The sequence below is a fragment of the Theobroma cacao genome, chromosome 7, assembly GCF_000208745.1.
Source record: "Theobroma cacao cultivar B97-61/B2 chromosome 7, Criollo_cocoa_genome_V2, whole genome shotgun sequence".
Lineage (NCBI taxonomy): Eukaryota > Viridiplantae > Streptophyta > Magnoliopsida > Malvales > Malvaceae > Theobroma > Theobroma cacao.
In genome coordinates this window covers 992,690-1,014,981 of record NC_030856.1, presented here as the reverse complement: position 1 = coordinate 1,014,981, position 22,292 = coordinate 992,690, and the positions used below count along the sequence as shown (strand labels likewise).

At 31.8% G+C, this 22,292-nt stretch overlaps 2 protein-coding genes and 1 long non-coding RNA gene across 11 annotated transcripts; 2 read left to right on the top strand and 1 right to left on the bottom strand.

Moving 5' to 3' along the window:
* On the top strand, positions 842–20,868 carry LOC18593330 (fatty acyl-CoA reductase 1). Of its 5 annotated transcripts, none has more exons than XM_018124747.1 (10): positions 842–928; positions 1,038–1,141; positions 1,358–1,560; positions 1,677–1,777; positions 1,923–2,115; positions 2,233–2,394; positions 2,538–2,619; positions 2,720–2,989; positions 3,508–3,631; positions 20,767–20,868. In XM_018124747.1, exons 1-10 carry the CDS (start codon positions 844–846, stop codon positions 20,784–20,786), a joined length of 1,344 nt encoding a protein of 447 aa, XP_017980236.1. In that variant the 5' UTR covers positions 842–843; the 3' UTR covers positions 20,787–20,868. The 5 variants fall into 5 exon arrangements, with proteins under 5 accessions (XP_017980236.1, XP_017980235.1, XP_017980231.1 ...); XM_018124746.1 differs by lacking the exons at positions 3,508–3,631; positions 20,767–20,868 and adding exons at positions 8,861–8,955; positions 9,070–9,272; XM_018124742.1 differs by lacking the exons at positions 3,508–3,631; positions 20,767–20,868 and adding exons at positions 8,828–8,955; positions 9,070–9,272.
* On the bottom strand, positions 4,014–9,628 carry LOC18593329. Its single transcript, XR_001928797.1, has 2 exons — positions 9,425–9,628; positions 4,014–4,872 (listed from the first exon to the last, which is right to left on the bottom strand). It is a non-coding gene; the product is annotated as an uncharacterized LOC18593329 (long non-coding RNA).
* Positions 13,045–21,141, top strand: LOC18593327 (fatty acyl-CoA reductase 1). Of its 5 annotated transcripts, none has more exons than XR_001928796.1 (12): positions 13,045–13,230; positions 13,439–13,525; positions 17,824–17,910; positions 18,014–18,117; positions 18,321–18,523; positions 18,628–18,728; positions 18,869–19,061; positions 19,178–19,339; positions 19,516–19,597; positions 19,698–19,967; positions 20,551–20,652; positions 20,767–20,858. XR_001928796.1 is itself a non-coding variant. In XM_018124741.1 (12 exons), the coding sequence occupies exons 1-12, from the start codon at positions 13,140–13,142 to the stop codon at positions 20,915–20,917; spliced, it is 1,473 nt and encodes a 490-aa protein (XP_017980230.1). In that variant the 5' UTR covers positions 13,045–13,139; the 3' UTR covers positions 20,918–21,141. The 5 variants fall into 5 exon arrangements, 4 of the variants coding, with proteins under 4 accessions (XP_017980230.1, XP_017980227.1, XP_017980229.1 ...); XM_018124741.1 differs by having other exon boundaries at positions 19,698–19,781; positions 20,525–20,652; positions 20,767–21,141; XM_018124738.1 differs by having other exon boundaries at positions 20,525–20,652; positions 20,767–21,141.

Genomic DNA, 22,292 nt, shown 5'->3' with positions numbered 1-22,292 from the left:
CTCAGCTTGTGGAATTGGTGGAGGATAGCAATCCAATAATATATCTCTTTATCATGTGATTGATGTTTAACTAAGAACAAATACATGAAATAAACATGTTTCAAACAGATGGATTGATTGTTGCCCTTTAAATTATTGTTATTCGCAAGATGTTGAGGAGCTTATGGGGTAAAAAATCTCTCGTTTATCTTCCTCATTTGAGGTAATTAACTTACTTTCAGCTTCTCGCCTCAATTGGTTATAGTCAATGTGTATAAACCAAATCACATAGTGTAACGATCTTGATCTAAATATTATTGGTTGAATAATTTCTCAAATCTAAATTATGTGATTTTTTAAAATTTAAACTCCAGTAGTAACTAATATTGATTAACTTAAATTTTCATGAAAGTGTTAATAATTGCATTCACATTCAAACATGGGATGTGATGTCACACTTGAAATAAAGACCAAGGTTGCCATAATTACTTCATTCATTGCTCAGAAGCAGTGCCCTAAGGGTTCCATAATTGGGGGGGTTTTCCACTACCATACATAGCTTTTCTTATCCCTTATAAAAACCTCTTAAAAGTCACATAGAGAAGATGAGAAAGAACAACTAAAAGAACAAGGAAAAATCAGTGGGAAAAAGGGAAAAGAAATTCCAAAATCAAGGTAGGTAATGTCCACATGTTAGATAATTTTTCGACTTTAATAATTTTATTTTCAATATTTTCAAATTATCATTAAACATTGGTTTCTTATCTTTTCTCTATTAAATTATTGGATTTTACCCAATTTTATTCCAATATATACTATAGATAAATTATTTCTTTAATTTGATTTCTTTTTGGGTTCTCAGACATGAATATGGAGTTGGATAATGTTGTCAAGTTTCTTCAAGGCAAAACTATTTTAGTCACTGGTGCTACTGGATTTTTAGCAAAGGGTACTCTCTCTTTCTCTTACGAAGCCAAGGATGATGATTTAATTTAAAATAAAATATAATTAATCATATTAATTTTATTTAATGTTTTAATTCTCAACTCTGGTTTCAGTCTTTGTGGAGAAGATATTAAGGCTTCAACCGAATGTGAATAAGCTCTATCTTCTTCTTAGGGCTGCAGATACTAATTCTGCCACAAAACGGTTGAATGGTGAGGTATCTAATGAATTTTAATTTAGGTACTTCATTAACAAATTCAGGCAATTGGACAATAATCATCAACGTTATGTTCGTAATTACTACCATTCTATCATATGATTTATACTAAATTTGAAATTAAAATTCTTCTTTCAAATCTAGTTTATTACACTCTATATAAAATTCAATTTCAAATTCACAAAAAAAGTCTTACATGGATTAATTTTTATGTAGATCATAAGCACAGAATTATTTAGGATTCTTCGAGACCGTTGGGGATCAGAATTTGATCTCTTTTTATCAACTAAGGTGATAGCAGTGCCAGGTGATATCTCATCTGAAAACTTGGGGCTAAATGAATCGAAATTAAGAGAACATATGTTGAGAGAAATAGAAATTGTAGTACATGTTGCAGCCACAACAGGATTCAATGAAAGGTAATTTAGAATCCTCATATTCGAATTATAGGAGTAGGCCATAAGAACATAATTTTGCCTATAATTTTATCAACTGCTGCCCCCTATGCTTTTCTTCTTTCCTCTTATTTTTCAAGCTATGATGTTGCATTGGCCATCAATACGTTTGGAGCTCTTAACGTTTTGAGCTTTGCGAAGAAATGTGATAAGATAAAGCTGTTTCTCCACACATCAACTGGTAAATATGAAATTAATTGATCGTTCTTGATTAATTAGTGGTTGATATTTGTTATATACATAGTTAAATTTTAGTGCATTCAGAACATATATCGGAGATAAATTAAGATTGACAATCATGCTTTTTTATTATAATTTTCTTTTAGCCTACGTGTGCGGTGAACAAGCAGGAATTATATTAGAAAAACCATTCTCCGTGGATGATACATTGTTGAAAACATGTAAATTAGACATTATTGAAGAGAAGAGAATTGTAGAGGAAAAATTAGATGAATTGCGATTCCAACATACCCCAAACGAAGTAATAAAATCAGAAATGAAGGAATTCGGCCTCAAAAGGTTTCTCTCTCACCGTCATCATTTTCACTTCACCTCGAATTGTATAGACGATATCTTAAATTTAAAAAAAAAAAGTAAAAAGAAAACAATGGTAAACCTTGTTTCTTATGAATACAGGGCAAAATTGTATGGGTGGCCTAACACATACGTGTTTACAAAGGCAATGGGAGAGATGCTTTTAGGGAACTTTAAAGGAGATTTGCCTCTTGTCATTATCCGCCCTACCATGATTGCAAGCACTTATAAAGAACCCTTCCCTGGCTGGATTGAAGGTGTGAGGTAATTATCATGACCAAATTGTAACTTCAAATTTTTATGGTATTTGATTTAGGATTATTATTATATTTCATTAATGCAATTTATTGCTTTCATTAACGCTGTATATTGGGAATAATGACTCATTAATGTTTGTGTTACTGCAGAACTATAGATAGCGTCATTGTGAGTTATGGCAAGGGGAAATTAACATGTTTTCCTGGCTATCCTAGCTCTGCCCTCGATGTGGTGAGTATTTTTAGTCTCTAGGTAACATATAGCCTTTTCTTCCTATAGCTGGGTATGATTGCAAGTGAAATTAAAAACGTGAATTTCAAAATTTATGCAGATACCGGCAGACATGGTGGTAAATGCAATGGCTGTGGCCATGGTTGTTCACACGAATTATCAATCTTGTCAGGCCATTTACCATGTTAGCTCCTCATTTAAAAATCCTATAAAATTCGGGGATCTTCATAAATTTGTATATCATTATTTCACTAAAAAGCCATGGATTAATAGAGATGGACAAAGAGTTAAAGTTCGTAAAGGAACAGTGTTGAGCACAGTCAATGGATTTTTTCTGTACATGTGGATTAAATATGTCTTCCCATTGAAGGTTTGTTACAGTCTTAATTTTTATTTTGACATAATATCTAAAAGGACTCTGAACTATTTAGAAAAAATTAAATCAATTTTTATGTTTTTATTGCATTCATTCAAACTGTTATGCTTTTGTTTCGGGTTAAATAAGTTCATAAAATTAATAATTAATTAATTGTCATTAGTTAAAACATTACATGTCATTTTATATCACGTAATGTTGATATAGAATGCTAACATGTCATAACAGATAATAACATGACATACTAATATGACATGATGGCATAGTCACGTGGTATTTTTTACTCTCCACCTCAATTAACCATTAGTTATAAAGATCTATTTGATTCAAAATAAAAGTATAGAGACTTAATTGTACGCAATAGAAAAATAAAAATTTATTTAAATTTTTTTCAATAGTTTAAGGGTTTCTTAAAACATTATGTCTTGTATTTTTTTATAAGTACTCCTCTTATTTAATTAATTCTCATTTCTTATTATAATATATATTTTTTATGTTTGTAATTTGTAAAGGTATTGCACTTGGTGAACATCCTTTGTTGCCAGGATTTCAGGCAAGTGTACATGGACCTTAATCGCAAAATCAAGTTTGCAATGCGGTTGGCAGAATTTTACAAACCTTATGCCTTCTTTAAGGGCATGTGAGTATGCATATGTGTTTATTATTTATTTCAAAATTTTTGCTTTTGGCTTAACAATTTAATATTTTTAATCACTAATTAAATTGTTTTAAATGCTCTTGTCTCCTTATACAGCTTTAGTGACAAAAATTTAGACAAGTTGCGAATGGTGGCTCAAGAGAGAGGCATTGATATGGGTGTATTTGACTTCGATTCCAAGAGTATTGATTGGGAGGATTACATGATCAACATTCACATTCCTGGCCTCTTAAGACATGCGGTTAAATCTTAATTATTGTAAAAAAAAAACTTATCTATTACCCTTTGAATGAATTTGTATGCACGACCCTTTGAATAAGATTTAAGTAGAGGGTATCAAGCTTTGAACAGCTTAAAAGATGAGGGAAAGATGGAGAATACTTGCATTACTTTCAATATGTGACTATTTGTGTACTTGATAGCATCTTTGCTTTCAAATAAAATAAAGAATCATTCATTGTTAAACACCTTCGAGAAATTAATGGTTCATCAAAAAGGTGGAGGGGAATTTTTTACCTCCCGCTGAATGGTGAACATTGTCTTTTTTGCTGGCTATCCGTTTGCACAGACTAGTAGTTGCTTCTGCCCCACAATCCGATTCTCTCCATCTTCTCTGACAGCAAATATTAAGAAAGCAATTGCCAGGATCGATTCATCTGATAGCATGAATGCCATTTTTCAACTGCTAACTCGTTACCATTAAAAGGAATGTAGAGATAGGGGATACCTTATTTTCCTAGGAAAGATGAGTTACTGTTTCAAACTATATGAATCACTCACCAGGATATATAAGATTCGCATTTGGTAAAATTAAAGTTCTATTTGATGAGTAGCATATATAAATGTTTTCACTCAAAAGCTTCAAGAAAAATTCCTGGAATACAAGGGAATTTGATTAGGTGAAAAGTCCGGAATGAAGAACAAAAAGAGTACCGAATGTGCCAAGATAGAGCAAGAGAACCAAGGAACTGGTGGAAGGACTTCTGATCAACTGCTATGACAGTACTTCCTTTAGGAAGCTTCTGAATGACATCAGCTGGCAGGTCATCATGTTGAGAAATGATTAGGATATTCTATTCAGGGATCCTTTAGTCTAATCACAGTCGTTGAGATTGTATCGGGAAGATTGTAAATGGGCTCCTCAAGCATCCTGAATGTTGCAAGTGCAGATGAGATATTACTTGATTGCAATGGGATTCCCATATAAGCATACACGCGCCTGGAAACAGAAACAAATTTGGGGGAACCAGAAGATAAAAGTGCTCATGGACATAGTGTAAACAAACATTTTTAACCAATTATTTTTTAGGTGAAAGGATACCTTTGAGTCCCACTAGTACAATGAAAAGACTCGAAGAATATCCTTAATAAAAAGTTTCTACTTGTATTAAGATTTGCATTTATTAAAATATAGTTTTTACATACAAACGACTACTTTGATGATGAGATTTACTCATTAAACTTGCGAATGCGAGTTTTTCATGTATTTCTCTAGGTGAGAGAATACCTTTAGATCTCACTAGTGTGATGGGTGGATTCAAGAAGTACACTCAATAAATGGTTTTCGTTGACATTATCTAGATTTTATGCCATGCATTTTACAATTGCATCATATGCACGTCTCACCCCGTAAGGTTGAAAAAAAAAATTTTTAATTTGTAAATAAAATAAATAAATAAGGATTAGGGAAATATAAAAATAAAAGTAAAAAGTTAAGGTTAATAGGATAATATATGATAAAGTGGTACTATTTGTAGAACGGGCATCATGAGATTGCTAATCTTTCCCCATGTGTAACTGTACTTCCGAATCCAACTCTGAAATACATAGACTAAGTCTTGTTCTTTAAGCAATCCTAAAATTAATTTAAGACTTTGTTGAGAAGAACAATTTTAATAGGTGGCGAATCGCACCTAGATAAAAAAAAAAAATTTCGCGCGACTCTCTAAATTTTTCAGGCCAAGCGTCAGGTTCTCATTCCCGCACATTACGACATAATGAAAGGTAAAATTATCCTAAAAATATTACCACGTGATCAAATACCAAAAACATTAACGATTAACTAATGATAGGACTTATGCGTCCAGCGCAAGATATTCTTTTGGAACGGACTATTCATTTCGAATATTAATAAACTTGCAAGAAATTATGGCCAAAACTCATAGCAGTATGTATATTTTACCTTAAAACAAGTCCTCAAACTATAACAGTTGTGAATAAAATTCGAACTATGAAAAGATTCATTTTTGACATAATAATAAAATTACCTTATTTAGTTAACTTACGAAGAGAAAGGAAAAGAATTTAAGGAATTTTCACTTTTTTGTCTGGTTAAAGGGTGGAAATCTCATACGCACCTTCTATTTTTTTTTTTACATAAAAAGAAAAGAAAAGGTAGGTTTATGAGGGAAGGCATCCCTACTATTAATCCATCCTTTACCTTTACATGCTTTTCAAACAAAAAAAAAAAAAACTCTCTTTTACTTTCGTCATTTGTGGTAATTAACCTACTTTCAGCTTCTCGCGTCAATTGGCTACTATCAATGTGTATGAACCAAATCACATGGAGTAACGATCTTGATTTAAATATTATTGGTCGAACAATTTTTCAAATCTAAATCATGTAATTTTCAAAAGTTTAAACTCCATTAAGTAGTGATTAACTTAAATTTTTATTAAAATGTTAATAATTATATTCACATTCAACATAAGATGTGATTTCACACTTGAAATTAGGACCATGGTTGCCATAATTACTTCATTCATTGCTCAAAAGCAGTGGCTTAGGGGTACCAAAATTAAGGGGTTTTCCACTACAACACACAACTTTTCTTATCCCTATTTATACCTCTTAAAACTCACATAGAGAATAGGAGAATGAACAACTAAAGGAACACGGAAAAATCAATGGGAAAAAGGGAAAAGAAATTCCAAAATCAAGGTAGGTGATGACCACATGTTAGATTATTATTCAACTTTAATAATTTTATTTCAATACTTCCAAATTATGATTAAACATTGCTTTCTTATCTTTCTCTATTAAATTGTTGGATTGTACCCAATTTTATTTCAATATATACTATAGATAAATTACTTATGCGTTGTAAAAACATCTGGATGTTATGAAAGACACCAATCGTGATGAGGTTAAAAACCTCGCTAAAGTGAATCACCAATTTTGACAAGATTAAAAACCATACTAAAGTGAAAAAATAACCAAAATCTCACTTTGGTTGGTTAAACTAAAGATACTAAAACCTTTTACTCTTTAAAAAAAACCCAAAAAAATAAACACTCCTATTTCAAAAAATATTATTTATTAACTCTCAATTTAAATGTCTCATAACTAAACTTAAAAATGTTATTTATAGTATTATAAGCCCACATCTTAATAAAACTCTACTCTTAATTATCTAATACAATTAAAATAGTTAACAAGAAATTTGAACAAAATAAGTATTCTATTTTTAAATAAAACATCATTAACTTAAAGTCCTCGTACAAGTAAAATTTTTTTTTTTATTATATCTATAATTCTTAAATAATAATAATCTAATAATATACTCTTAAATCAACTAAAATTAATAAAAATTAAATTAAATAAAATACAATATTAGACACTCTTGCATTAGATAATGTTGTCAAGTTTCTTCAAGATAAAAATATTTTTGTAGTGAGGTATCTAATATTTTAAGTTTCGTACTTCATTAATGTTAGACTTTTTTTTTTCTTTCAAACAAAAGATAATAATAAATAATAAATAAAATAAAATAAATTATAATAAAAAAAACTGAAATACATGACCTCCATAGTCAACATTTCAGAAAACACGCTTGCACAGAGCATTCAATGCCCATTGGGAGTCAGATTTGGGTCACCTCCATAAGCCATTATCTGTGAAATCATGCTCACCTTTTCGAGGCCATCATCTTCAAAATTTTGGTTAAGGGAGGAAAGCCGGATTGAAAAAAAGCTAAAAAGGGGCAGATTTTATTGAGAGATTGAAAACCCTAAAATCAAAACAAAAAATCCTAGGTTTCTACCAACAACCAACAGCCACAATCAAGAGATGCAAAAAAAAGAAAAATCCCTAGAATGAAAAAGCGCTAACTTTATGTTACCAACCAAAATACTTAGCCATATACACTACCACAAAAAGAAAGAAAAAATAAAAAAACCACAACCAAGAAATCCAAAGAAAAAGCCTTAAAAAATTTCGAAACTAAGAGGGACTGGTTTGCTTTTCTTTCTTCTCTTTCGAGATAGTCACGGGGTTTGGGGCTTTCGATTGGTGGTTGTAAGGGAGAGAGAAGGAAGAGCAGCCGGCTAGGAAAGTGAAGAGAGAGGTAGGTTTGGATTTCGGATTTGAAAGAAAAGGGGAAGGGGTTTTGTTTTAGAGAGAAGGTAGAACGTGTCGATGACTAGAGAGAGAAAGTGAAAAGGGCAAATGAGAGAAAAGGAGAAAAGAGGTTTTTTATACTTAGGTTTGGTTATTATTAAACGGCGTTGTTTTGGGGAAGGGAAGGGAGAGTGAGTTTGAGCCTAAACGGCGTTGTTTGAAGGGGCCTTTAAAGCACCAAACGGTGCGTTTTGAAAGGGATCTAGTTAGCTGGTGCAGCAGACTTGTTTTCTCCTTCGCCGACTATCTTGGGCCAATTCTAGCCCAAGAAAGGTATAACCTTTTCTTTGACCCATTTATAAATCTGCTTGGGTTAAGTTTGTTGGGCTGGCTTATTTTATTTAGCTTGAAATTTGTTGTTATAAACATGTGATTAATTTAAATAGGATGGAAAAATATTATAAAAAAATTATAAGAGGTTTTAGAGTAGAGAAATAGGGGTAAAATAATAATAAATAGAAAGCTGTAAATAAAAAAATAGATAAATATCTAGTTGTAAGGAAAATTTATTTAGGTAGATGAAAAAATATTCATATAAAGTAAATAAATATTTAGTTATAAAATCATAACAATAATGAATTAAAATATAAAAGGTAAATATTTAATGATAAAAAAAATAGGTATAGAAGAAAATAGAATAAAAAGGAAAATAATATTTAGGGCTAATAATTAAGAAAGTTGAATATATATATATAGATGTGTCAAAGCATTTCTTATTTAATTAATTCTCATTTCTTATCATAGTATATATTTTTTATGTTTCGAATTTGTAAAGGTATTGTATTTGGTGAACATCCTCAATTGCCAATATTTCAGGCAAGTTTACATGGACCTTAATCGCAAAATCAAATTGGTAATGCGGTTTGCAGAAGTTTACAAACCTTATGCCTTCTTTAAGGGCATGTGAGTATGCATATGTGTTTATTATTTATTTCAAAATTCTTGCATTTGGCATAACAATTTAATTTTTCTAATCACCAATTACGTTGCTTTAAATGTTCTTATCTACCTATGCAGCTTTAGTGACTCAAATTTAGACAAGTTGCAAATGGTGGCTCAAGGGAGAGGCGTTGATATGGGTGTATTTGACTTCGATTCTAAGAGTATTGATTGGGAAGATTACATGATGAACATTCACATTCCTGGCCTCTTAAGACATGCGATTAAGTCTAATTATTTTTAAAAAATAAAAGTAATTGAATAAAATTTAAGTAGAGGACGCATACGAGCATTTGATTCGTTAGTTAGTGTATGATCTCCTCACTTAAAGAGTAAAGTTCGAATCTCCTTCCCTAAATCTAAAAAAAAAAAAAATTAGTGGGTATCAAGCTTTGAACAGCTTAACAGGTGAGGAAAGATGCAGAATACTTACATTACTTTCATTGTGACCAATGACAGATGTTATTGCCTTGATAGTTCTTTATTTATTTGTGTACATGATGCTTCGTCATTTTATCTTTGCTTCAAAGTAAAATGAAGAATTCATAGTCTGAATTTTTGTTTGTTTTCTTACACCAATAATTAAAGACCAAATATTTTCTTGTGGGGTTCAGTCTATGACCGTGATAGGGATTGTTAGAGAGTAACCTTTTTTGACTCTGAGAGCCAAACTAGACAAACTGATAGCAATGTCGGCACTTGCTTAACAAACCCATTGGAATCCACCTCCACATTCTGTTGGCTGGGGCTTCCCTCTAGCGTGCCCCTAAATTTGGTAGAAATTAAACCTAACTTTATGTTCGGATTAAAATACCCAATTTCAGAAAGGAAAGGCCATTACATGAAATAGGACCATCGGTTGCCATAACTTCATTCATTGCTCAAAAGCAATGGCCTAAGGGCACCAAAATGGGGTGTTTTCTACTAGAGAAAATTCTGAGAAATAATCCTTTTCATAAATCCAATTTAAAAATATCTTTCATTATAATTTTAACTATTTTTAGTTAATTTTTGACATGACTTGATAATAATGCACTTTAAAAAATTTTAGACAAAATAAAATGGTTTCGATTTTCTCTATTCCACAATCCAGACAAAAATTTCAAAATCAAATCTCGATTTCTCTCTCTTGGCAAATACTATCTATCTTGTCGTCCAGCTCTTTCTTGCCACCCCAAAGTGCAAAGATGACATCGAGGTATATGTTTTAGGTTCTTGGGTTTATTGATTTATTCATCGAACCCCATAGTTGAGGGGGTTGGAATTAATTAGATATATCTGTAAATTAGAACGCTGTATAACTTTGGCAACTTAAACCTGACTACGAGCAGGTAAATCGATTACTTATTAGGTATTGCTTTATTAGTTTTTAGGTATTGTGTCATTGGATTTTAGGTATTGCGAGATTGATTTTTAGGCATTGCGTGCCTTAATCATTACGTCTCTGGTTTTTTGGCATTACGTGATTGGTTTTTGATATTTTATGATTAGTTTTTAGGCATTACGTGACTGATTTTTAGGCGATGCCTAAGTCACACAATACCTTCCTAACTAGTCATGCAATGTCTTATTAACCGGTCACGCAATACCTATCAACCTGTCACGTAATGTCATATCAACTAGTCACATAATACTTAAAAATCAATCACGTAATGTCTAAAAATTAGTAATGCAATACCTAAAAACTAGTCACACAATGCGCAAAAATCGGTTACCCAAGGCTTAAAAACCACCAAAATTACTAAATTTCATTTAACAAAATTAACAACTTCAAATAATACATTATATTCTATTTATCAATATGATCAACGAATATGCCTACTCGTCGAAGAATTCTCAAATTACTCAAAGGTTTTTTTTTTATGTATCAAAAATGACTCTAAATGTTTAAAAATACTCAAAACGCTCAAAAGTTTTCTACGAGCATAAAAAATCACTCTAAAATGCTTAAAATGCCTAAAAGATTTTCTTTCTAGAAAGAAATACTCCAAAGATAAATGGTTTGGTGAGGAAAGCTCAAAGGATATGAGCAGTTTGAGATGCGGATCTAAACATCTGAGTTTGTTTTATTAAAAGTAATTTAATCCCAAAGTAATTTCTTTTGACTAAAAATAATTAAAATTATAAAGAGGGTTATTTTTAAAAACACATTATGTATGAGGGGTATTTTTGAAAAGAACCATCAACAGCTTAGGTTCTCTCCTATATATACCTCTTAAACTCAGATTCACAAGATGAAGAAATACAGTTAAAAGAACAACAAAATAAAAACAAGGGAAAAGAAATTCCAAAATCAAGTTGGTGTCGACATGTTATATTACTTTTCAAGTCTTTTAAAACTCATATTCACAAGATGAGGAAAAATAGGTAAAAGAACAAGAAAATAAAAAACCAGGGAAAAGAAATTCCAAAATCAAGTTGGTGTCCACATGTGTTATATTATTTTTAAAGTCATTAATTAATATTATTTTCAATACTTCCAAATTATCATTAAACATTGCAATTTCTTGGTGTAATGTTGGGAAGGATATATATCTTATCTTTTCTATATTAAATTATTCAATTTTACCCAAATTTAGTCCAATATATACAATGGATATATTACTTTTTTTAATTTGATTTCTTTCTAGATTCTCATACATGAATATAGAGTTGGATAACATTGTCAAGTTTCTTTCAGGTAAGAGCATCGGAGCATTTGACTCATTGGTTGATGTATAATTCTCTTGACTAAAACGCAGGGTTCGAATTCCCTCTACCTCAATTATAAAAAAAAAAAAGGGTTTCTTCTAGGCTAGACTATGTTAGTCACTGGTGCAACTGGATTTTCGGCAAAGAGTAATATTAAGCATTCAACCAAATGGTGGATAAGCTGTGTCTTCTGTTGGGGCTGCAGCTATTAAATCTGTCACCAAATGCTTGCATACTGAGATATAAAATGAATTTTAAGTTCCATTTTTTGTTAACATGATTGAGACAATTTGATGAGAATCATGAAAATCATGTTAATTTGTAATATGAAATTAAAATTCTTCTTTCGAATTCAAATTGAGCATCATTTCCCACCCCTGAAGCTTCAGAATTCTCATATTCTTTAAAATCATAGATGTTGCCTTCATTCTTTTTATCTTTTGAATCCATCAATTTGTCCTGAAACTTCCATTGCAATTTGCCTAATGGAAGCTTTGCAAGCATTAATTAGCAAGACTGTTGCAACAAAAGCCACAAGTTAGGAAAAACCAAGATTTCCGTACAACTTGCAAAAGGGCCATCCATAGACCATGTAAATATCAGTTAAACTCTCCAACCCTCCCAACATCAACGGCAATCAAACTGATAATTTCTCCATCAGCATATAAATTTCTCCTCACTATGTGTGAAATTATCAGTCCCTTATTGTAGATCATTGCAGCAATGCCACACCAAATCACTTAATTGTCATTAAGTGAAATCTCAAACATACCTTCTATTATTTTTTTGTACAAAAAAATAATATTTATTTGTCCTCATTCCATATCATTTTAAAGCAAATATAGGTGTTTGAGGAGAGCAGAGAGGGAAGGTATCCCTCCTACTAATCCATCCTTTACCTTGACATGTCTCTCCTTTGCCTTCCTCATTTGCGGTAGTTAATCCTGCTTCCAGCTTCTGCCCTCAGTTAGCTGTAATCCAACATGCATACACCGAACCACATAGTGTAATGATCCTGATTTAAACATCACTAGTCTAGTAATTTTTCAAATCTAATTTACATAATTTTTAAAAAGTTTAAACGCAATTTACTAATAGTGTTTAACGTAAACTCTTATAAAGGTGTTAACAATCATATTCACATTGAATTAAGATGGGATATCACACATGAAATAGGACCATCGGTAGCTATGGCCTAAGGGCACCAAAATGGGGGTTTTCCACTACCATCAACAGCTCTGGTTCTCCCCTATCAATGCCATAACTCATTCATTGCACAAAAGCTGTGGCCTAAGGGCACCAAAATGGGGGTTTTCCACTTCCATCGACACTACCATCAACAGCTCTGGTTCTCCCCTATCAATGCCATAACTCATTCATTGCACAAAAGCTGTGGCCTAAGGGCACCAAAATGGGGGTTTTCCACTTCCATCGACAGCTCTGGTTCTCCCCTATAAATGCCTCTTAGAACTCACATAAAGACGAAAAGGAAGAACAGGCAAAAGAACAAGAAAAAAAAAACAGGGGAAAAGAAATTCCAAAATCAAGGTGATGTCGCATGTTATATTATTTTTCGACTTTAATTAATATTATTTTCAATACTTCCAAATTATCATTAAACATTGCAATTTACATGTTGGGAAGGATATATTTATCTTATCTTTTCTCTATCAAATATTGAATTTTAGCCAATTTTATTCCAATAAATATTATAAATAAATTACTTCTTTAATTTGATATCTTTTTGGGTTCTCAGACATGAATATGGAGTTGGATCATGTTGTCAAGTTTCTTCAAGGCAAAACTATTTTAGTCACTGGTGCAACTGGATTTTTGGCAAAGAGTAATCTCTCTCTTACAAAGCCAAGGATGATGATTTCATTTAAGACACAATATAATTAATCATTTTAGTTTTACTTAATGATTTAATTCTCAACTCAGGTTTCAGTCTTTTTCGAGAAGATATTAAAGATTCAACCAAATGTCGAGAAGATATTAGGTATTGTTTTACTGGTTTTTAGGTATTGTGTCATTGGATTTTTGGAATTATGTGATTGGTTTTTAGGTATTGCGTAACTGATTTTTAGGCAATACCTAAGTCACACAATGCCTTCCTAACTAGTCATACAATACCTTACTAACCAGTCACGTAATGCTTATCAACCTGTCACGTAATGTCATATCAACTAGTCACATAATACTTAAAAATCAATCACGCAATGCTTAAAAATTAGTAATGCAATGCCTCTAAACTAGTCACGCAATGCGTAAAAATCAGTTACCCAAGGCCTAAAAACCACCAAAATTACTGAATTCCATTTAACAAAATCAACAACATCAAATAATATACTATATTCTATTTAACAATATAATCAACGAATATGCCTACTTATCGAAGAATGCTCAAAATACTTAAAGGTTTTTCTTTATGTATCAAAAATGACTCCAAATGCTTAAAAATGCTCAAAACGCTCAAAGGTTTTCTATGTATATCAAAAATCACTTTAAAATGCTTAAAATGCTTAAAAGTTTTTCTTTCTGGTAAAAAATACTCCAAAAATGAATGGTCTGACGAGAAAAGCTCAAAAGATATGAATCAGTTTGAACTGCAGACTAAATATATGAGTTTGTTTCATTAAAAGTAATTTAATCCAAAAATAATTTCTCTTGACTAGAAATAGTTAAAATTATAGATAAAGTTATTTTCAAAAACACATTATGTATGAGGGGTATTTTTGAAAATAACCATCAACAACTCAGGTTCTCCCCTATAAATACCTCTTAAACTCAAATTCACAAGATGAGGAAATACAGGTAAAAGAACAGGAGAATAAAAACAAGGGAAAAGTAATTCCAAAATCAAGTTGGTGTCCACATGTTATATTACTTTTCAAGTCTTTTAAAGCTCACATTCACAAGATGAGGAAAAACACGTAAAAGAACAAGAAAATAAAAAACCATGGGAAAAGAAATTCCAAAATCAACTTGGTGTCCACATGTTATATTATTTTTCAAGTCATTAATTAATATTATTTTCAATACTTCCAAAATCATTAAACACTGCAATTTCTTGGTGAAGTGTTGGGAAGGATATATATCTGATCTTTTCTCTATTAAATTATTCAAATTAACCCAATTTTATTCCAATATATACAATAAATAAATTACTTTTTTTAATTTGATTTCTTTTTGGATTCTCACACATGAATATAGAGTTGGATAACGTTGTCAAGTTTCTTCCAGGCAAGACTATGTTAGTCACTGGTGCAACTGGATTTTTGGCAAAGATTAATATTAAGGATTCAACCAAATGGTGAATAAGCTCTGTCTGCTGTTGGGGCTGCAGATATGAAATCTGTCACAATTTAAATGCTTGCACACTGAAATATATAATGAATTTTAAGTTCCATTTTTCGTTAACATGATTCAGACAATTTGATGATAATCATGAAAATCATGTTAATTTGTAATATGAAATTAAAATTCTTCTTTCGATTTCAAATTGAACATCATTTCCCATCCCTGAAGCTTCGGAATTCTCATATTCTTTAAAACCTTAGATGTTGCCTTCATTCTTTTGATCTTTTGAATCCATCAATTTGTCCTGAAGCTTCCATTGCAATTTGCCTAATGGAAGCTTTGCAAGCATTAATTAGCAAGACTGTTGCAACAAAAGGCACAAGTTAGGAAAAACCAAGATTTCCGTACAACTTGCAAAAGGGCCATCCATAGACCATGTAAATACCAGTTAAACTCTCCAACCCTACCAACATGAACAGCAATCAAACTGATAATTTGTCCATCAGCATATAAATTTCTCCTCAATATGTGTGAAATTATCAATCCTTTATTGTAGATCATAGCAGCATTGCTACACCAAATCACTTATTTGTCATTAAGCGAAATCTCAAACATACCTTCTATTATTTTTTTGTATAAAAAAAATATTTATTTGTCCTCATTCCATATCATTTTAAAGCAAATATAGGTGTTTGAGGAGAGCAGAGAGGGAAGGTATCCCCCCTACTAATCCATCTTTTACCTTGACATGTCTCTCCTTTGCCTTCCTCATTTGCGGTAGTTAATCCTGCTTCCAGCTTCTGCCCTCAGTTAGCTGTAATCTAACAAGCATACACCGAACCAACGATCCTGATTTAAACATCACTAGTCTAGTAATTTTTCGAATCTAAATTACATAATTTTTAAAAGTTTAAACGTAATTTGCTAATAGTGATAAACATCATATATGTAAGTTTGAATTAAAAGTAGAATTACTAAAATATTTTTTCTTAACCCTAAAGAAATGCTATGCATAGTTATATATGTAAACATCATAGTTCACAAAATATCATTTGTTGTTAATCGGTGTGTTCAGGGGCAGAGAGTGATATTGTTATGAGAAAATTTTTGAAAATTTGTAATGATTATATATTTTTTTAATAATCTTAGAGAGTAGTATATTTAAGGAAGTTGTGACCCCTTCAAAAATTTTGAAATATTTTTTTATTATATATTTTTAATATTCCTCAAAATAATTTTTTATTTAATAATTAATATAAATAATAAATAATAAAATAACTCTACAAATCCTAGCACCTGGCTCATTGATTGGTGCATAATCCCCCTGCCTAAAGAGCAGGGTTCTAATCCCCCTCTCCCAATTAAAAAAAAAATGACTCTACAAATCCTAATTAACGTTACCCTAATTTAAGTTTATTCACACCTCTTTTTCCCTCTCTTTCTCTTCTCTTTTTGTTCTTTTATTTTACTTTACTCTCTCTTATGTAATTAACTACTGAAACACATTTCATTATTTAAAAGAGAGATTTATGATCTTGTGAACTTGGATACAGTAAAGTTTTCTTTACTGTGTATATCGTAGTTATGATCTTGTGAACTTGAATACTGTAAACTAACACATTTCTTTCTATTTATATTATTTAATTATTGTGTGAAATTTTATATATCATAGTTAACTATATATATTTTATGCATTATATTTTATGAATCTAGAAAGTATCATCGAGCACAACTTTTTTGTTAGTTTTTCTTTCTTATCTTTTTCAATTTATGTCATATAAAATTATTTTCTATGATGAAACTTTTGATTGTTGTTTAAATGCAATGTATTAATTTAAAAAATTTTAAACTTTTATTTCACTTTGTTTTTGATTTATCTAACAAAAATTGATTAACTCTGCCCGGGTACGTCTAGTAGCTGGTGATTTTACTTGATGGAACAACGCCTGAAACGGTAAAATGTGACTATATATGGACAGTTTCCTCTGAAAGAAAACTAGCTAGTACACAGTTCAACTAGTCTTGTTTTTCACCTAATTGATCAGCCAATGGTATTTAGAGGTAAATGTTTTATGTTTAACGAGTTCTAATTGGAAAATGACTACGGTTTGATCAATATAGATTCATAGCTTTATGTGTTTATTGGCTTGAATTCACCCACTGAAACGTGTTTATGCATTTATTTCCACATAAATGAATTTACTTTTATTTCATAAACTAAAAAAAAAAACCTAGTTGGCCTTAATTATCTCTTCCAATCAGTGCCAAATGGTCAGCGAATGGCAGGTCCCCCTCCCTCTTTCCTCCAGTCACTTTCGTCCCAGTGCCAAAAATTAATATTCGACGTCACAATCAAATTTACGAAACTGTGTGCAGCAATGTGATGGCAATATCATTCTCATAGTAATAATGAAAGTACCATCAACAGCTCTGGTTCTCCCCTATCAATGCGACAACTCATTCATTGCACAAAAGCTCTGGCCTAAGGGCACCAAAATGGGGGTTTTCCACTTCCATCGACAGCTCTGGTTCTCCCCTATAAATGCCTCTTACAACTCACATAAAGAAGAAGAGGGAGAACAGGCAAAAGAACAAGAAAAAAAAAGCAGGGGAAAAGAAATTCCCAAATCAAGGTGATGTCACATGTTGTATTATTTTTCAACTTTAATTAATATTATTTTCAATACTTCCAAATTGTCATTAAACATTGCAATTTACATGTTGGGAAGGATATATTTATCTTATCTTTTCTCTATCAAATATTGAATTTTAGCCAATTTTATTCCAATAAATATTATAAATAAATTACTTCTTTAATTTGATTTCTTTTTGGCTTCTCAGACATGAATATGGAGTTGGATCATGTTGTCAAGTTTCTTCAAGGCAAAACTATTTTAGTCACTGGTGCAACTGGATTTTTGGCAAAGAGTAATCTCTCTCTTACAAAGCCAAGGATGATGATTTCATTTAAGACAATATAATTAATCATTTTAGTTTTACTGAATGATTTAATTCTCAACTACGGTTTCAGTCTTTGTCGAGAAGATATTAAGGATTCAACCAAATGTGAATAAGCTGTATCTTCTTTTGAGGGCTGCAGATGCTAAATCTGCCACAAAACGCCTGCATAGTGAGGTATATAATGAATTTTAAGTTCCATAATTCAGACAATTTTACGATAATCATGAAAGTCATATTCGTAATTACTACTATTCGATCATATGATTCATACTAAATTTAAAATTAAAATTTTTATTTTGATCCAATTTGTTACACATGATATAAAATTCAATTTCAAATTCACAAAAAAAAACTTACACGTCTTAATTTTTATGTAGATTATAGATACAGAATTGTTTACGATTCTTCGAGACAATTGGGGTTCGGAATTTGATTCCTTTATATCAACCAAGGTAATAGCAGTGCCTGGCGATATCTCTTCCGAAAACTTGGGGGTGAATGAATCAAAATTAAGGGAACAAATGTTGAAAGAAATAGAAATTGTAGTACATGTTGCTGCCATGACAGGATTCAATGAAAGGTAATTTAGAATCCTCATATTTGAATTGTAGGAGTATGTCTTAAGAACATAATTTTGCCTATAATTTGCCGCTTTTCTTTACTTCTTTCCTCTTATTTTTCAAGGTATGATGTTGCATTGGCCATCAATACGTTTGGAGCTTTCAACGCTTTGAACTTTGCAAAGAAATGTGATGCGATAAAGTTGTTTCTCCACACATCAACTGGTGAATATGACATTGATAGTTCTTGATTGATTAGTAATTGAAATTAGCTATATACATAGTTAAATTTTAGTACATTCAGTACTTATATCGGAGATGAATTAAGATTGACAATCATGCTTTTTATCATAATTTTCTTTTAGCCTACGTGTGCGGTGAACAAGTAGGAATCATATTAGAGAAACCATTTTCCATGGATGACACACTGTTGAAAACATTTAAATTAGACATTACTGAAGAGAAGAGAATTGTGGAGGAAAAATTAGATGAATTGCGATTCCAACATGCCCCAAACGAAGTAATAAAATCAGAAATGATGGAATTCGGTCTCAAAAGGTTTCTCTCTCACCGTCGTTATTTCCACTTCACCTTGAATAGTATGGACGATTTCTTAAATTAAAAAAAAAAAGTAGAAAGAAAACAATGACAAACCTTGTTTCTTATGAATACAGGGCAAAATTGTATGGGTGGCCTAACACATATGTGTTTACAAAGGCAATGGGAGAGATGCTTTTAGGGAACTTCAAAGGAGATTTGCCTCTTGTCATTATCCGCCCTACCATGATTGCAAGCACTTATAAAGAACCCTTCCCTGGCTGGATTGAAGGTGTGAGGTAATTATCACGACCAAATTGTAACTTCAAATTTTTATGGTATTTGATTTAGGATTATTATTATATTTCATTAATGCAATTTATCGCATTCATTAATTTTTTTTTTAAAAAAATTATTGCTTTCATTAACGTTGTGTATTTGGAATAATGACTCATTAATTTTTGCGTTACTACAGAACCATAGATAGCGTCATTGTGAGTTATGGCAAGGGGAAATTAACATGTTTTCCTGGCTATCCTAGCTATGCCCTCGATGTGGTGAGTATTTTTAGTCTCTAGGTAACATATACCCTTTTCTTCCTATAGCTGGGTATAATTGCAAGTGAAATTAAACACGTGAATTTCAAAATTTATGCAGATACCAGCGGACATGGTGGTAAATGCAATGGCTGTGGCCATGGTTGTTCACACGAATTATCAATCTTGTCCGGCCATTTACCATGTTAGCTCCTCATTTAAAAATCCTATAAAATTCGGGGATCTTCATAAATTTGTATATCATTATTTCACTAAAAAGCCATGGATTAATAGAGATGGACAAAGAGTTAAAGTTCGTAAAGGAACAGTGTTGAGCACAGTCAATGGATTTTTTCTGTACATGTGGATTAAATATGTCTTCCCATTGAAGGTTTGTCACAATCTTAATTTTTATTTTGACATATTATCTAAAAATGTGTTTGAACAACTCAGACAAATTCAAATATGTTATTTTTTTATTGCATTCATTTAAACCGTTATATTTTTGTTTTGGGCCAAATAAGTCTATAAAACTAACGGTTAACTAACTATAATTAGTCAAAACATTTCATTTCATTTTATGTCATGTGGTGTTGAGATGGTATGCTGACATGTTATGATAGATAGTGACATGATGAAATGGCCATGTGATATTTTTCACCCTCCACCTTAATGCCACGTTAGCATCGCTTGACATCAAATGACATGTGACGTTTTGATTAATGACAGTTAATTAACCATTAGTTATAAAAATCTATTTGACTTAAAATAAAAGCACAAAGATTTAATTGAACGTAATAAAAGAATAAAAGTTTATTTAAAATTTTTTTAAATAATTTAAAGGTTTCTTTAAACATTAGGTGTTGTATTTATTATCAGAACTTCTCTTATTTAATTAATTCTCATTTCTTATCATAATATATATTTTTATGTTTCGAATTTGTAAAGGTATTGTATTTGGTGAATGCCCTTAGTGGCCAGTATTTCAGGCAAGTTTACATGGACCTTAATCGCAAAGTCAAGTTGGCAATGCGGTTGGCAGAATTTTACAAGCCTTATACCTTCTTTAAGGGCATGTGAGTATGCATATGAGTTTATTATTTATTTAAAAATTCTTGCATTTGGTTTAACAATTTAATATTTTTAATCACTAATTAAATTGTTTTAAATGCTCTTTTCTCCCTATACAGCTTTAGTGACACAAATTTAGACAAGTTGCGAATGGTGGCTCAAGGGAGAGGCATTGATATGGGTGTATTTGACTTCGATTCCAAGAGTATTGATTGGGAGGATTACATGATGAACATTCACATTCCTGGCCTCTTAAGACATGCGATGTAATCTTAATTATTGTCAAGAATAATATTATTCTATTACCGACATCTTTATAAATTTGTATGCAGGACCCTTTGAATAAGATTTAAGTAGAGGGTATCAAGCTTTGAACAGCTTAACAGATAAGGGAAAGGTGGAGAATACTTGCATTACTTTCAATATGTGACTATTTGTGTACTTGATAGCATCTGTGCTTTCAAATAAAATAAAGAATTATTCATTGTTAAACACCTTCGAGAAATGAATGGTTCATCAAAAAAGTGGAGGGGAATTTTTTACCCCCAACTGAATGGTGAACCTTGTCTTTTTAGCTGGCTATCCATTTGTACAGACTAGTGGTTGCTTCTGCCCCACGATCCAATTCTCTCCATCTTCTCTGACAGCAAATATTAAGAAAGCGATTGCCAGGATCGATTCATCTAATAGCAAGAATGCCATTTTTCAAATGCTAACTCTGTAGACACTAAAATCATAAACAAAAAAATAAATTAAAAAAATATATAATAAAAATAATAAAAATTAAAAAATAAAAAAGAAATGAAAAAAGGGGGGAGAGAGGTACGACTGGCAGGGTGCGGACACAACGGACGTTGCTATTCACCGGAAGCATTGGAGAATCTCAAGAATGAGAAAGGAAAGGAAAAAGAGCAAAGATCGAGAGAAGAAAAGGTGCAACCTCCGGAATCGACAGATGGCTCAAAAGGACTGGTGACGGAAAAAGAAGCTGCCGAGTTCCTCAAGTTTATCAAACATAGTGAGTACAATGTGGTCGAGCAATTGAACAGGTTGCCCGCTCGTATTTCACTACTATCTTTGCTTCTCAGCTCGAAACCACATAGGAACTCTTTGATGAGGATTCTGAACTAAGCATATGTGGATCACGATATCTAAGTTGAAAATTTGGACTACATCGTTGGAAACATTTCGGTGGGTAACATAATATCCTTTAGCGATGAAGAAATCCCTTCTGGAGGTAGAAGAAATTCCAAAGCCTTGCATATCACTACCAAGTGTAAAGGCTGTACCGTCGCAAAGGTACTGTTTGACAACGGATCGTCCTTAAATGTGATGCCCATGAGGACCTTGGCCCGTTTACCCATCAACATGTCCTACATGCGAAAGAGTCAAATGATCGTGAGAGCCTTCGACGGAACAAAGAGAGAAGTAGTAGGGGACATTGAGATACCGGTAGAAATTGGCTCGTGTACCTTTACCATTGAATTCCAGGTTATGGATATCGCTCCTTCATACAATTATTTGTTGGGAAGACCTTGGATCCATATGGCTAGGGCCATACCTTCATCTCTTCATCAGAAGGTCAAGTTCATCGTAGATGGGAAGATTGTCTGTGTTAACGGGGAAGAGGACTTACTCATAAGCA